Source organism: Rhipicephalus sanguineus, chromosome 3 (assembly GCF_013339695.2).
Source record: "Rhipicephalus sanguineus isolate Rsan-2018 chromosome 3, BIME_Rsan_1.4, whole genome shotgun sequence".
Lineage (NCBI taxonomy): Eukaryota > Metazoa > Arthropoda > Arachnida > Ixodida > Ixodidae > Rhipicephalus > Rhipicephalus sanguineus.
In genome coordinates, this window is record NC_051178.1 from 61,857,350 (window position 1) to 61,874,151 (window position 16,802).

At 45.4% G+C, this 16,802-nt stretch overlaps 1 protein-coding gene across 3 annotated transcripts in view; it reads right to left on the reverse strand.

Moving 5' to 3' along the window:
• LOC119386675 (transformer-2 protein homolog alpha) overlaps positions 1–15,930 on the reverse strand; it is a 42,209-nt gene extending 26,279 nt beyond the window's left edge. For all 3 annotated transcript variants that reach the window (XM_049413212.1, XM_049413213.1, XM_037653968.2), the window contains exons 1-6: positions 15,703–15,930; positions 9,090–9,274; positions 7,853–7,933; positions 6,830–6,844; positions 6,198–6,249; positions 5,409–5,537 (exon numbers count right to left, since the gene is read on the reverse strand). In XM_049413212.1, coding sequence (XP_049269169.1) covers positions 5,409–5,537; positions 6,198–6,249; positions 6,830–6,844; positions 7,853–7,933; positions 9,090–9,274; positions 15,703–15,717 — 477 coding nt within the window. In that variant the 5' untranslated portion in view covers positions 15,718–15,930. The remainder of the gene's footprint in view (positions 1–5,408; positions 5,538–6,197; positions 6,250–6,829; positions 6,845–7,852; positions 7,934–9,089; positions 9,275–15,702) is intronic.
• Between the last annotated feature and the right edge of the window lie 872 nt (positions 15,931–16,802).

Consider the following 16,802-nt stretch of genomic DNA (forward strand, 5'->3'; position numbering starts at 1 on the left):
GAAAGGCTGCTGATGACCCCCTCTTCCTCTCTGCATTCAAAGTGCGGTGGGAGTCCTTTTCATTAGCCCTTTGGCTACCCTTGGCGGTTTGCTCTACTTGGAGCTCTCGTAATATGCTAGAGCTGGCATTGTGGGTGCCAAGGTTGAATCTCATCACAGCCTCTCCAACTGCTGCCTCGACTGCAAATAGTGAGGCATTTTTGTCTTTGGGCGCAAGGCTCCAAATGACTGAATGCAGTGCCTCATTAGCGTTCTGAGTTTGTCCTCTCAGGCACCGCTGCAGCAACTTCTTGTCAGCCAGACGCTCAAAAATGGGACGCAGTGCGCTGCTGACCGCTTCTGGCAAATTGTACCTGCTTTTTGGTGGTGGTTCGTTTTTTGCCATGGCCGAGTTATATTTACACCAAGAGTCAGGACCATCCGGACAGAAGCTATGATTGGGCTTCTCATCTGTCGACGTAATGTGATGGAATGTGGCCCACACTGCGTTGTGCATTTTGTCTACGTCTCCAGCAAAAGACTTGATGGCCCATCCATAATAGCTGGAGATCTTGGTGATCAGGTCTGCGGTCAGCCGTCCTTTACCACTAATGCGCTGCCCATCACCTGACTTGTGCTTTTGGACAAGGGTGCGAAGCGCTGTGCCCATTCGCTTCTGAATGTGATTGGTGCACTCTTCTTTTACAACAGGAATAAAGCCATAAACTTTGGCTTCATCAATGGCAATGAATGAGCGGCTATCACCATCACAGAGCATGGTTGTATACCTGAGCCCATGCAAAGAGAGTGAACGTTCAAACAGAATCTTTGCTGCCTCAACTTCCATTTGGCCTGCCTTACAGCTTGTGTTTTTTTGGCATAAGTGCTCTGCCTTCCATGCAGCATAATCTGCGCTATCTGGCTGCGGCCCACACTCACAGCCGAGGCAGAAATTGGAGAGGACCACGTAATCTAGCACGTATCCTGTAAATAGCTCAATCACGGCGGCCACACCAATGTGAGAAGAGTGTCCTCGTGTGTGCCATGTGCCATCAAAACAAACGGCAATGTTACCCGGACTTCCAAGATTCAGGTCACTGTACAGCAGTTTCACTTCAGCAGCACACTTTGCCAAGTTCTCAGAGCATGCTTTTGCCGTAGCTGGGTTCAGCTTGGTCTTCAAATAATGCTGGTAGGTCTTATTGTGAAGACCTCTGTGGGAAACTCCAATTGCAGAAAAAATGTCATTTAGGGCAGTCTGCCCATTCCCCGTGCTCTGCACCGCCCGTGCAGCGAGAATATTTATTTCAAACGGATTGCACGTCGCTGAGCCAGCAACTCGCCGCGAGCTCCACTGCGATCGCAGTTCACCGCAATTGCTGCACGACACTATCAGTTTCACGGCGATGCCGTACTCACGCGTGTCCCTCTCAATAGTAAGATCACCATGGCACACACGGCAACTACCGACCTCCAACAGGTTATTCACAACGTCCAGGTCAACAATCGTATACGCCGTGGTTGAACTCGGGGCACTGTCACTCGCGACGCACTTCATTTTCCTTTCCGTCGCCGATACTGACGATAGCTGGGAAAGTCTCTGCTGCGTTTGTTGCTCGCGCAAAGCACAATCTGCACTTGTTAAAAAAGTTGAGTCCAATCTTGTGCGCTCAGGCCGCGCAGCTCCGGTGTCCTGCACGGCCGCTGCCGCAACCGTCGGGGCGAAGTCCAGGGCGTGCGCGTCAGTCGCCGGCTCGCGTTCCGTCGTTGTCGGGTTATCTGATGCCGGTCCAAGGTGCACAGCGGGCTCGGTCGAAGGCAGCGATGCATTTCTTCGCTTCGCAGCACACTTCCGTCGCGATTTGCCGAACTTGTGCACGGTGCGAAATTTCCGATAACCGTTAGGCATGGCGCACGACGATAGACGACAATGATCTCTTTCAAAATGGCGGCAGTTCGTTTTCGCCGGAAGCAGCCGGAAACAACCACGGACCAATGAGGAGGCGCACTTTTGTCACGTGGGGGCTGTGGACCAATGAGATAGCTAGGTTCCGTTTTCTTTTTTGTTTGATTATTCAGTTGCAGCGTATCACTGAAAACTCGCGTTTGGCGGGAAAAAAAGAGCGAAGAATGCAGTTTCAAAGGAGGCCAAGATGGCTGTGCTCCGTGGCACGGTTGCAAATTGGCGGCGGCGCGAAACTGGTCGTTTTGTGGCGTTTACCGCGAGCGAAACTAGAAAGTTCGCGTAGTAAATGTGATCTTCAGGGAAAACTATACAGTTTACAGGCCTAGAATTTTACGAGAACGTGCAGGAAGATGTCCTGAATGCAACAACAACAAAATTGAAAAATCGTTTTTTTCGCAATTTTTTCGCTTTCAAGACCCGTGTCCCCCCTTAAGCCAGTTGCGAAAGCAGGGCAGTCTGATCGCCGTCGCTATCAAGCAATGGCGGCCCCCATGCTCAGTCAACAGCGGCGGTTTCTGGTGGTTCCAACACGTGATTCAGACTTTGAATCGTATTTTTATGTTCTAAAATGCATCAAAATGTCCGAGATTGTGTTTATTGCACGGTAAATTAAGTTTTTGAGCCCGGAATGGCATCGTCAAATTTCGTTGAAGCGGAACGGCAGCAGAAAAAGTGTTCGTTGTGGCAAGCATATTTATGCATTCACTCCTATGGACTGTTGACGGGGCACCGAGAATTTTTCTTTGTACCGGAAATTTCGTTGAAGCGGAGTTCGTTGTAGCGGAGTTTAACTGTACACAGATTTTGATTCAGTTTTGTTTTTATTGCGACAGCAATTATATGGACAGTCTCGGCTGGATTTTCTCGTCGCCGCCGTCATGCACCGTATATGTATAAGTATGTACATATATATATAAAAGCCCCAAAGAAAAATAATTCAGAAAAATGCTTCCGAAGCGCGCAATCGAACCAGGGACCTCTTGCCCCGCAGCGAGTGGCGCTAACCGCTACGCCATGAAACACAGATCCTCCACGTAGCTAACGGCGAGCGTTATATACACACCCTTTACCGCTGAACGGACTCAGAGACGGCAGGCGATAATAAGCGTTTCTTCATTATCAGCGAGATGGCGCTAGGAGTGCGACGGGCGCATTTAAGAGTGGTCGGCGAGCTCGCTCGCTTCTTATATTTGCGCAGGGAGAACCTTGCCCTTCCGCTGTCTGCTCGCGCGGTTTTCTCGTGGTGAGGGTAAGAGGGATGTTTCAAGCTTTAACCGTGATGTCTGCGCTCATGTTACGGAGCGCCGCTAAACGACGCCGCTAAACGAACAAACAGAAGATGAGCGCGAACTATCAAGTGTCACAGCTCGACACTTGAAGCACGCTAGTTTCCTTCGCTGCTTCAGCCGCCTTTGCAACAGGAACGCTGTTCAAACTGAGAGTATCCATTGGCGAGCCTCACTTCATATAGCATTAGTTTCTTGCTATCGCATTCATTGCTTCGCCCTTGCGGCGAAACTGTGACTTTTTTTAATCCTTGAAGTCTTGTTGACATTATTCTTTACCTTGCTTAGGGCCTAGTTTTTTTCGTATGTGATAATTAGTGCATGAGAAGTTCTGATGCAATACATGAAGCTGATGGGGATGTCATTTGTAAAAAAACTAAAAGGAATAGACAATTTTTAATAATGTCATCCTGTGTAGTGCTCTTTTGAGTAAAGATCAAAACCACTTGGACCTTCCTGGCATGTTTTGTTACAATGCTAGGCTTTTCACCAGCAGACTACCGTATTTACCCGCATAATTTGCGCCCTCGCATAATTTGCGCACCCCTAATATTTAGCAAGCTTTGCTAAAAAAAAATATTTACTCGCATATTTTATAGAACCAGGTTGGGCCCGCGCGCACGGGGAAACGAACGGCCGCGCCCCCGCGGCACTCACCGAGCAGGCGAGCGCAGTCATACACAAGACAGGCCGCGAGTGCGAAGTCCCTTCTTCCGATTACTTCGTTCTATTCTCCGGAAACCGCCGAGACCGTACCAGCCGTACCCGCGAGAATGCTGCCCTCAGCCGTGGTTAGAGCGAACAAAATCAGCTGCGGCCGTGACTCGCCGGCTCCGTTGCAACGGTAGGCCGATAAGTCGATGGTGGTTTTTTTGGCCCGCGTCAGCCAGTTGGCGCGCGTGCCGTGGCACCCGAACACTCAAACCTGTTCGCCTGTTCACGGGTTGTCGGAAATGTTCGAGCGTTCCCCCGCCGTGAGAATGCATGCACGCGACACGGCACGGACTACTTTCTGCATCGGAGGCGTGCGAGGGCCAGTCGCGCCAACATTTCCCCTCGCTGACCCTCCTCCTTTGCGTCCGCGACGCAGCCAACGCAGCCTTCGTTGATTTCGGAAGTTTAGGTTTCGCGATCAGCCAGTTGCGTTTTCACTATTCTCTTGCGCTGGGCTACAATAACTATTCGGCAAAATTCAAGCTCACTGTTATAGAATTTGCCTAAGGAAACAGGAACCGTGCCGCGGAAGAGTTCGCTTTTTAATACAAGACCGGGAAGGAGACCGTTCCGAGGATCGACCGAAGCATGGAAAGTTTCCTGCCGTTGAAGAATACCTTTTCAAACATGTGCGAGAGCTTAGGCCCACCGGTATCGCCGTGCCGTGGCACCTCGTTACTCCCAGCATTGTCGCCAAGAGCTTCAAGAAGACGCCTCAACGCACTCGACGAAACCAAGGACGACGCGCTTTGGGAGGGCGGTGACAGCGGCCGCGGCGATGATTCTCAGTCGGACTTCTCAACCAGTGATTCTGACTAGACCGTGCATGACCGAATCTGGCTGGTTAAAGTACGTGCTAATTCTGTTAAAAACCCTTCGTTTGCGCTATAATTTATTTTCTTCTTTAATGTATTATATCGCACGTGTTATTTCAGATGTGCTCATGAAATCTCCGCGTAATTTGCGCACCCCCTTTTTGGAGCTCCAAATTCGCGAAAAAAAGTGCGCAAATTATGCAAGTAAATACGGTATGTCATCAGATTAGGTAACACGGTGTAATTTGAAAACTGCTCTGGATATCGCAATGAAACTTCATATATAGCTATTCGAGACACTCTTCAGTATGCCTGCCAAATTTCATTACTCTGGGTCAACAAACAAAAAAGTTTTTTTCGATCGCCACCTCCCCCTTAATGAAGTGCTACACATAAAAAAAAAGTCTGTTCAACATGTGAATTGAACAAGTGTACCGTTTTCAACATAAATATATGGTAAAGTAAAAGATTGCTGGTGAAAAAAATCTTATCTCTTGATTATTCAACATTTGATTGGTATTCAAAGCTCCGTATTTGTATTCAATTGATATTCGAAGAACTTTATATTGGCACAACTCTATTTGCCCATCCTATGTTTCTTTGCATGTAATATTCAAATGTAGGACGGCCAAAGCTTAGCCCACCCACCTGAGCGTCATAGACCACCTGGACATCCTCAAGAGGCCCGTACTTGGAGAAGACCTCCTTGAGGTCTCGTTCTTGCGTGTACAGACTGAGCCCGAACACGCCCAGGCACCGGCTCGTGCTCGGGTTGTCCTGCACATTGACAAGCGCAGGTTCAGAGACTAAACTGGAAGCGAACATCCGCTGCCAATCTTCTTTTAATGATTGCATTTTCTTTAAAATGTTTAATACCTGGCACACAACAAAGTAGCATTAAGGTGGTAGGCCACTAAAAAAAAGTTTTTAAGAGCAGCCAGCATTGAAATAATTTTATTTTTTTTTTTTTCAAAACAAGCATGTCTTATTTAACTTACCCAGCCATTTATAGTGCAAAAAACTGATGATTTATTGGGAGGTAATCTGTCAAAAATTGCATTAAAAGTGGTAGTCACGCCAGCCTTGATAACTGACTAATGGGTGGCTTAGTTCAGTAAAGCTTTGGCGTCTGTGTAACTAAAGCAGTAAATATCAAGAAAGTAATGTTAAAAAAAGAAAAAAAAAAGACAGGGAAAAAGAGCCAATTTAGACTGAACCTGTTTGCAAAATCAGCTGTGAATTCAAAAATATGCCATCAATTTCTTCTATTCTAGTTCACTGCACAGATATATATGTAGTAAATTATACAAAATTTCAGTTTCAATTTCATGCTCAAGCACTACACCCATACATCACCATGTTGACACACAATTTCAAAATATGATTCTTTCTTCTTTTGCCAAAGTATAAGAAGCCACAATCGACACATCCACTCACCCGGCTCCCAACGTGGCGTCGCCGATTTGACATGGGAGATCGGCTGTGGCTCCTGCGAGGGAGAAATACATGTCACCAGGCACCACGTACATGGCACACTGCAGGACAACAGAAGAACCCCACCACAGCAGGCAACCAAATTCGCTGGTTAACTCTCCCTTCCGGTCAGATATCTTTTTACGAAGGAAAGATGGACTAGCAACTGTCCAACGAACAACAAAGGGCTGGAAAAAAATTACTACCAAAGTTTTTTGCAATGAAACGACGGTTTTTCACCCAACCCATTACCAAAGGTACTGCAAGCAGCTTGCGATTTGTTTTCTCAATTCTGAATAATGATGGGCAGATTATTTGAAGAACATTTTTGTGCCAAACACGGCAAGGGGATACGCACTAGGCAGCAGCCTCCAAAGATTTAATCTCGACGTGATGCGATGCATCAATACCTGACATATCCGGCAGAGCCACAGCCCAGAGACACATTATTTCTCGGTCTTCTTTGACGACTTTTTTAAAAAACAATGAAGTAGACTACACAGTTAGCTGCTCGCGTAGTAAATTACAGCCGCTCACTTTTATGTCACATCTCACAGAATTTACCATGGTCACACCAAGACTAGCAGGTCACTCACCTTCGGCTGCGAGAGCTGCAAAGGGAAAAAAAAATCGGCAATCAGACAAAGAATGGGAATTGCCATGGTCATGCTTTGTTTTGTCATGTTGTACATTTTGTTAACAGTTACAGGAAGCTTGCTAGTAGCAATACAAGGCAAACCTTTCTTTAACAAGAGAGCATCAATTCCGGTTCCTTCACAAACAGTCTAGGTCAGGGGTCTAAAGCAAGTGGCCCGTGGCTTCAAGAGGAATCAAGGTTTATGACTTTGTTCTATTGCGATTAATAGCATTCTGTTTGGGTAGGCTACAGAGACTGGACTGGTCTCAAGCTTTTTTTTTTTTCTTTCACAAGGCACCCCATGCAGTCACTACGAGTTCAACATCACGTCCACATTTTAGTCACTGTGGAGATTAGTATCGATGTTTCTCAAAACCTGGCATCAAATCTGCTTCAGAAGTGACCCAATTATCAGATATGAGAAAGGCGATCTTTCAAATGGCAATGCTAGGTGACATGTCCCCCCCCCCACCTCCTGCTCCAATCATGTTCACTGTCCCAGCCCTTATGTGACTAAATGGTGTGACTGTGGCCTGCTAGCTGAAGTGAGTTTGAGACCCCTGGTGTAGGTTAAAGGCACAGGTCAGTACCTTATAGTGGCTTCATTTGTACTTGTACGTCAAGCTGGGCTTTCACTCACGAAAGCTGAATACACCGTAACTTTTGTTCAAATGCATTTAAAACATCCATTCCGAATTTATTGAATACAGTCTTCATTCAAGATTATTGTGATATGGTTTTCTTGTAACTCACAGTTTAGGAAAAATTTTGCCGTCAACAAGGGACACGGAATGTTTAAACTGCGTATTGTATGAGAAAAATAATTGCACACTTGAAATCAGCACACAAATATACGTGAACTTGGAAAGTTTCATCCAAATCAATCAAGAATTTCAAAAAGTTTTCGGTGATCCCCTCACCCCAAGCAAAGCAAAAGCAATAATGAAAGTCACTAGAAGCACAGCAAGGTGTGAGCACTCACGAGTAGTATCTGCTGCGCCTTGGTGAGCGTGAACGGGAGCGACTGTAGTGGCGGTGACGTCTCCTTGATCGGGATCGACTCCTACAGAAACACCGGTCATCACCACATCAGGGTTTGTACAGGTTTCAAAAGAGAAAATTCAATGAATTTCAAGGGCTTGTCACATGTTTATCCAAAGAATTTCAAGGGCCTGTCAGACGGTTTTCAAGGACTAAAAAACTGCATCCAGATGAGAATTTTTTTCAAACAGTGTTTCAAATTCTGACTAAATTTATCCCACATATACATATACAGTTGAAATTCGATTTAATGAAGTCATCAGCATGCTCTAATTACTTTGCTAAATCAGAAAGTTTGTAAAATCAAGAAAGGGGTTTCTCAGTTCTTCGAAACCTAAAATTGTAACGAAGGGACACCCAAAATCTACCATGGCATTGTATTTGCCGCTGACCCATGCGTGCTCATGTGAAAAGTTTGTCCAGGTGTGCCCAACATTGAGCCTCACATATGTGGCCCAGGCGATGCAGGCCAGGTTGGCCAGATTATGTGAAATATGACATGCAGCCGAAATGCAATGACTGGGAGGACGAATGCAGTGAATGCAGGCTGAGCAAGAAAGTTGCCAGGAGACAATCAGCGCACGAGTCGCATGAATCATGAAATAATGAAAGCACACAGTAGGGTTTCTGTGGTAGGATTGTCAGGAACAATAAACCATCGCCACCCGTAGTATCCCCTAGTACGTAATAGCGCAACTGTTGAGTCCACTGTTCCGTGCATTTCGGCAGCGTGTAGCCTTGCCAAAATAAAACCAAGGGTGCGACTATGAGTGATAAGATATTTCAACGCAATAGCGTTAGCGCCTGCGCTTGAAGAAAAAACACATCTGTGTCTAAGATAGCTTAGTTACATATTTGGCTGGAGTTCAGTGTTAAGCACTGGTTTGCATTTTAAAAATACTAGTCATAGCAAGACTACCATAACTGGAGAACAAGGGCTACTGCACTGACAACACTGCAAACACAGCTGGGGCGCCACAAGGAAACAACTGCGGAAAAACATACACTAACTACTTGCTATTCACAATGCCTTACACTTGTCAAGTATAGGATTACCTTACAGCACTTATGTGAAAATGCCCGAAGTCGCTAGCACAGCAGAATCAGGAACTTCCTAATCACAGTTCAGTCGGAGACCGGACAGCCCCACAAACAGACAATAAAGTAGAGTTGCGTACCGGGAGCGAGAACGCTGCCTGCGGCGATCCTCGCGGGAGTCTTCCTCAGGTGTTCCTTCGTCGTGGCTCTTGCGGCCCCCGTCATCCTCTTCGTCTTCCCTCTCGGGAGCAGCCTCCTCCTCTTCCTCCTCTCCCGCAGCATTGTCCTGAAGGTACTCCTCCACAGCCTCCTCTTCGGGGGTGCCCTGGATACACACAGCACGATTGGAGGACTACAACCCAAATGCGGCAGTGTAACCGCAACTGACCACATGTCTGTTTCACCGTGCGAGTGCAGTCACAGCATGCACGAGCACTTCTCCAGCAGCACCTCGCGTGCACACGAGGTGCGTGCAAAATACCCTGATGCCTTGCCAGATACCGTTTCATGCAAAGTTGACGCTTCAATATGCTCCAATAATTAAGAATGTAGTATTTGTTTTTAATGTTTTATATAAGTGTAAAACAAAGAAAAAGCAATATGACTTTCGCTACCGCCCATCAATCAAGTCAGAGCTGCATGAAGCCATGCAACAGCTCCCATTTGCATTGCGGTGCACGGCAGACAAAGCCGATGGGACAGATCTCTGCTGTCATGGTGCACTTCAACAAACTCATGCAGTCTGCACAGCCTACATATGTGAGAATGAGCAAATGCTCACTGGCAAGCATACATTTGGTTAAGCCTCGACACTAGTGTAACACAAACTTTAATTGCTAATGAGAACAGACAATAATGGCAAGGAAAGTATAGGGGATGCTATTTCTAGTAATTAGGACAAATGTGAAGTAAAGTAGACAGAAAGTCCACTTTACTTTTTGTCTAGTTTACTTCACATTTATGCACTAATTACTACTAATAACATCCCCATACTTGGCTTTTTTTTTTTGTACTTTACATTTCGTCTACTTCACATTTATGTCCTATTACTACTAATAATATCCCCTATACTCTCCTTGGCATTATTGTCTGTTAGTTCTCATTGATATTGAGTCCAGCAAAGAAAAATGAGCCCTTAAAAGTCATCTTTGGTTCATTCAAAGTTCAATTGCGTAGCTTCAAGGGTGAGCAACCTTAAGAACACACAAGTCGAGAGAACGCTAAACCTTGTCGCTCTGCTATGCAAAAAAAAAAAAAAAAGCCAGAATACTGACCTAATAGTCCTGAAAAAGTGCTCTTGTTATTCATACCTACTAGATATTTACAGATCTGCGTATGAAATTACAATGATTAACAGATTTTCCAGACAATTGTCTTTCTAAGGGGTTAATTCCTGAACCATCAGTACATTGCCTCCAGCTTGGAGATAAATTTAAACAGGGAGGTCAACAGTTTGCAGTGGTTACTGCAATGCACTAATGCTTGCAAATACATCCAAGCAGTGTGGATTACAACCTTGCAATTTGCTTTGTAAGATGTGGCAAGCGCAATATGCTAAACAGACAACTGTCTATGCTGATGCAGGTGGGCGTGTTTATGTTACAAGTGAATGTGCATAAGCACTGCCTGCATTTTTTGTACAATGTACCCAGATGATGCCTGCAGTTTTTGCATCTTGGTCACGAGTGCAGCCACAGTTTTGGCCGTCAGATGTTTCAAAACCTGTCCAGGATTTCAGCTAGGATCATGTAGACAAAAAAAAAAAAGGAAAATATGGGATAGCCATGTCATGCTTGAAGCCCTCCTTATACAACTGCTGGTGCACCACACACATGAAGCCTGCTAAAAGCCGGTCATTAACCAAGAATGGCACAAACAAAAGGATAAACATTGTGGCCATTTGGCTATACGTGGTGTATCTAATTCCCGTACTGTGTAGAAAGTGATGCACTGGCCAGACTGGACAGTGTTTGAATGAACTCTATAATGGATCAGGTAATTTTGTTAACCCTCTGAGGGTTGTCGTCCATGTATGGCACCGCCTAACAGGCACCAGAGGGTTTTCGTTGCACAGGTATGGCATAGCCTGTATGTTTAAAATGCACACCTTTTTCCATCATTTATCTTGCTTGGCATGTGCTGCTATGCTTCGAGAATACGTGGAATTTTTTGCATGCGCCTTGTCTATCCGTTGCTTTTTTTCTTTTTTTGCTTTCCAAAACGGCGCGGCGGCTTTCACTTGCGCATCAGAAAGCACGCACGGGGTGCGGCTGGTTTCGTCCTTCGGATGGTTATCGCTTCTCGCACCCGCAAAGCTGATGGCTGTTGGGTTTGTAATCTTTGAAAGGGTGACCGCTTGTGACTCTCGTTTACTGCTCCCCGGGGCGCATTTACGTCTGTTTCCGTGTGGCACTAAATTACACAAACGATGCCGCCATGGTTGCGTTTCCTGTTTTGGGGAGTACGAACATTTTACCGGAAAAGTACTCTGGTGCGCTTATTTTTGTATGTCTGTGAGCTATGCTTAATACAATGCATAATTTTTATTTATAAAACATCGTATAAGCTTTTTTAGGATTTGCTTGATGTTACTACAAATAAACCATGTGTACGTAACAAAAATGATTCTTTTGTCACTTTTTATGGGCACGAAAAAAATTTTAGACAATCTTTAGACTGCATTTCGCGAGAAAATCTGACCCTCAAAGGGGTTAAATGGGAGGTCACTATCCAATTTTATTTTCCCACTGTAAAGCACACGAACGCAAGCCACTACTATCGGGAATGAAAGTGTTTGTCCAGGCATTAGCGGTAGTCACAAGATTGCTCAATTTACCTCCAGTTCGCTTCAGTCTACACCGATTAAAAAAACTTGGCTGTTTATTCTTAGCTGTTCATTGCATGTGCTGCCTATGCCATACATGTGTAAAAAATAAAACTCCAGTTCATTCTCCACTTGCACCATGAATCTCAGTCCCTTGCGTCTCAAATTTGCCATTATGACATTAAGCACAGCTGCGCATATTGCACCTGTACGATGTGTCAGTTGAAGTACGAGTCAACTGCAAGGGAAAACGTCTATCGGAACAGCACCGCCTACTGTATGTCAGTAGCAAAGGTCACTCATAAAATATCACGGTAAAAAGCCGATTTTTCTCTCAGACTTTGCTCTTAACACATTTTAATGCACTGCACTAGAACAGTGCGACATTTTTTGGGGTTCCGAAGATTTCACAAGTCATCCACTCTGCACCTGCCACGTGGTTCCCATTGCAGCTGTGTAACTAGGCAAGGGGCATAGAACACACACACCACTGGTGTAGGCAGGGTTGGGTGGGGGGGGGCTTTGGGGCTTCAGCCCTCTAGCCCCCAAACATTTTTTTCGTACTACCATACACTGCCACAGGCCAAAACAAACACATGCACTGGAAATCATCCTGCATTTTGTTAGAATGCCTCTTTATGTAAAAAGAAATGACTGCAAAAGCACTGTGCAAGCCACGTAATGCACACAGCCCCAGCAGTGCAAATTGTTACAGGGTTTATACAACTCCAAAAAATGCAAAGGTACCTTGCGGACTTTCAAAGCATTGTCGAGGGTCTTTCAAGAATAGAGAGCAGAGTCAAGTCCCGAGTTGGAATTTCTTTATAGAGTTTCCGAAATGCTACGAATACTTCCACCACACTATGCCGTGCAGACTAACATGAGCTGTGCAATAGGCGACTTAATCAGGCTTACCTTTCTGTAGTCTGCACAGATACACTAACTACATAACTGTCTACTTGCCCACTAATTATATATCTAAAATGCATTGTCGAGGTATTCTGGATATATTTTTCATGATATGAAAAGTGGCAACTGGTCGTCAGCAGTAAACATTAAAATGTAGCTAACACTTCTACGCTGCTGTGGTCAGCTTTCAGAGGTCAACCAGCTAAATAGAGTGAATTGATGAGCCAATCTTTTTTAACATGACTTTCTGTGGTTTCTATTTCGCGAAAGACATGAAACTCCATTGTTATCTGACATTTAAACGATTTTTGTTACTACAACCTCGCACTTAATGAGCCGGTCCGGTTTACATCGTGCTAGGCCAATTAAAGCTCTCTGACTGTTGATCACTTATCCACATTTTCGACACCCCAGCTAAAACAATGCATCAATTCTTTTTCGAAAGTCATATTTAAAAAAATGCCTCCCAACAAATTAAAGCCCAGTGGCAACTGAATTGAATTTTGCCAAATTACATGTCTGTGTTAGCCACCAGGTCTTGAGCGTCACCTTGTGTTTTAACAACTAGGACACTACACTTTGCGCTGTGCATGATTGCCACACAAAGGCTGCTTGATGTCGGGCAATCACCCCGCTAATGTTATTGAAACAATAACCACAACCCTTAAAAGGGTTCTACTGTACTACCTGTACAATAATAACCAGCTATTATATGTACATAAACATTAAAAACCCGTTGACTGAATAGCTTGAGGTTTGTGGAACGATGTGCATGGGGATGCTCCACAACATAATGTCCAGCAAAATCAAGTGCAGTTGCTGTCAGAAGCGCATGTCAGCAGTGTTCTGTGACCATGGTGCCCTCGTAATCACTTGCCAGCTCTTTATGGCGAATGTTTTATATGGCTCAAAAGAAAAACATATCCAGCACCCGGTGTTGACAACAATAACAGTACCAATATTCACATGTGGCAGATACCTGCATAACCGTGTAAGAATTAAAGTTTTTTAAAGGTACATAAAAGTTTGATGGAGCAAGTGTATGCCAAGCGACTAAAAGTGATCAATAAGTGCATAAGGTGAATGAAACTTGAATTAAGGTGAAGTGAAGGGAGTCAATGTGGACCAAACGTGAATTTAAGTCAATTTTAAAGCTGCAACAAATTGAATTAACAGTTAAGTAAATCTCAAAGTGATTTAAATATGAATTAGCAGTGATTCAAACGTGACAGCACACCCTTTGGCCTGTGGTCTTGTTAGCGTGAGCTAAAGGGAGTGACAATTTTTTGACAGTGAACTGCAGCATTCAGTCTTCCCCTACTGTGTGTGCACGGCGGTACTATGTTTGCATTCAACGTGCAGATGTATCTAGCCAGCCCGCTCCATTAGCCATTGACATTTAAATTGATTTTGTTGTTGACCAGCACTTTTGAGTACATCTCAAATGACCAAATGCAATTCTCAAGAAATTTTAGCGAAGGCCACAGTGGGTTAATTGATGCAATGCGGAATGGATGCAAATTGTGGCACAACTGATGATAGGTAAGTGAGCTTTAACTGGCCCAGTGCAACATAGGCTAAAGCAACCAGTTCAGAAAGCATGAAGAAATTCGCAACAAGAAGTTGCTAAACCGTATCAGATATAAAGTGGGCTTGACATTTTCTACATCTTTTACTTACAATACGGCGTTTCTACATTTTTTTGTAAAGATATAACTGAGCTACAAAAAGTAGTGGCTAAGTGAACTTAGGAACTCAGTTTCAGCATCAGAACGTTCGCTAAAATCGCATCGAGGCGCTAACTACATCTCATACTACACTGCCAACGACCCCTGCACAGGTGTCAGGTAAAATTTTAAGGAACACCAATTTCAATCCAGCCAGTATTGCATGCTCACACCACTACACTCATACTAGCATCATTTTAATAATCTGCGCGTGATTTCGTCCCAGTTTGAAAACTGACAACACTCTTCTGTCTCCACATCTGAAGGAGCTTGCAAACAACTATTTAGCTATACAAGCACAACAGAGCAGGTGACTATCAACGGTATCAACAGTGGTCAAATTGGCGCCAAAATCGCCAGGTTCTCGTCTTTTTTTTTTTTTTTTTGCAGCAGTCAAGGCACAGACTAGATTGCAGGAAAGATTACTCTGAAAGGCACGGTTAATAGAACTACGCAGTTCCGCAGGTCTGTCAGTCCGAACGCAGGCGTCCAATTTAAAACAACGAACCGCTCTTTCACGACGCGGTGATCGATTTTTTTTTCTTTTTTAACTTCCCGGGCTTTCAGCCGCTGCGTCCGACTGCCCAGCCTATCGCGACCAACGGCCTGCGTCTCACAGGTACAGAATAGCGACACGACCTTCAGAAAGAAAGGCCGCCGATAATAGTCACGAAGAGATATCCTAGGTGCCGCGTGCAGCCAGCTCCGCAATATGGCCGTTCAGGAAAAGAACAGCGTGCGCGAGCTCGCGACGCAAATCCAAGACTCCCGCAAAGAAACCGCACGCATCAGCAACAAAGCTTCCGTTGCAAATTAAACACAGCCCGGCGATCGAACGAGCAAGACTACGTTTGCACTGCATGCACTCGATTGATTGAACACGTATCAAATTAAACCAAATCACATTTAAAAAAACATCGCTTTGACGATAAAGGAACGAGTTCTATTAATGATATACACATGTGTGCTCCGAGAAGACGCTAATAAGGGAGCGTACCGCCCCAAAACTGATGCTGTTACGACACCGGCGCACGGGCCTTGAACGACGGCAGAACGTGGCGTTGTGCTCTGAACCGCTGCTTTGTGCGCGCCATATTGAAGGCGACACCCAGCAAGCCATAGGGACGCGCATTACGAGCGAGATCATTCACGCTAATGTAATAACGTCACGCAACAGCTCGGCGGCCGCCTGACAATGGGAACAATGCAATGACACCAGAAGCTTATTTCTTTCGCATCTGCAAGAGGGGGGCCACGCCGAGCGGTGCAGCAGACACGAGTTCGCTCACTCACCTCGCGGTCGCTCATGGTCAGTTACAGTGGATCCGGTACGTCGTACGCGCTCGGCGAAGCAACGACCCTTATAGTGTCGCAAAACGCAGCCGGCACGGCACTGCACGACGGTAACTGCGCGCGAGAAAGAAAAGTCCACGCTACGGCGACGAGAACTACGCACACGGCGACCGGCGTCACACAACACACAAAATGGCTACCGCAGAATGCGGCTGACGCTGGCCGACGTGCGGCGCCTCCGTCGCTAGCGATTGTGACTGCGACGACCGTTCGCAGCGTTCGGCGATAACACCGGTAGCGACTTCATCTAAAACTCAATTGAAAAAACGGCAGGAAGTGGAAGATGGAAGCTGCGATGAAAAAATCCGTAAAACAGGTGGTGGATGCTCGAGCCAACGTTTCGACAAGTGGACTTGTCTTCTTCAAGGCTGGAACTGATTTCCTTAGCTATCGTGTGTATATGCTTCGTGCCCTCTCCAAAAGAGGGGAGAAGGGGTGGGGGGGAGAGGCCACCGCGACGATTGGGTGAGTCATAAGGAACGAAAAAAAAAAAAAGGGGGGGGGGGGGGGGGAGGACGGGAGGGTGTACGTTCCACTGATTGATTGTCAATGGAAGCACGTGGCATTTTAACAATAGTAGGTTCGAAAGCTTAGAAGAAGGGATTAACTCTCATTCGTTTTCGTTGTGTATGTACCATATCGAATAGATTCGAGAGCCCCCTTAGAAACGTTAATGCCTGCTGGCTGGAGTGTATTGAACTTGTGAATAAGGTCTGACTGTGTATATTTTCTGTCTCTTGGGGACCGGAAGTTTGACTGAAGTATGTAAAGTTTGTGATCTTCGAAGTTGTGACCTGCTACATTTAAAATGCTGTGCCACTGCTTTGGGTAACTTTTTCGCTGTTCCGCGCGATGCCCGTTAATCTAACACTAACAGGTTGTCCCGTTTCGCCAATGTACCGTTTTGGACAATATGAACATTCGATCATGTAGATAACGTTTGAACTAGTGCAGGTGAAACTAGATTTTATATGAATGGACGTAATCACTTCCGGTGCTTTTAACTATAACGTCATCTTGAAGGTGCTTACAAGTCTGAC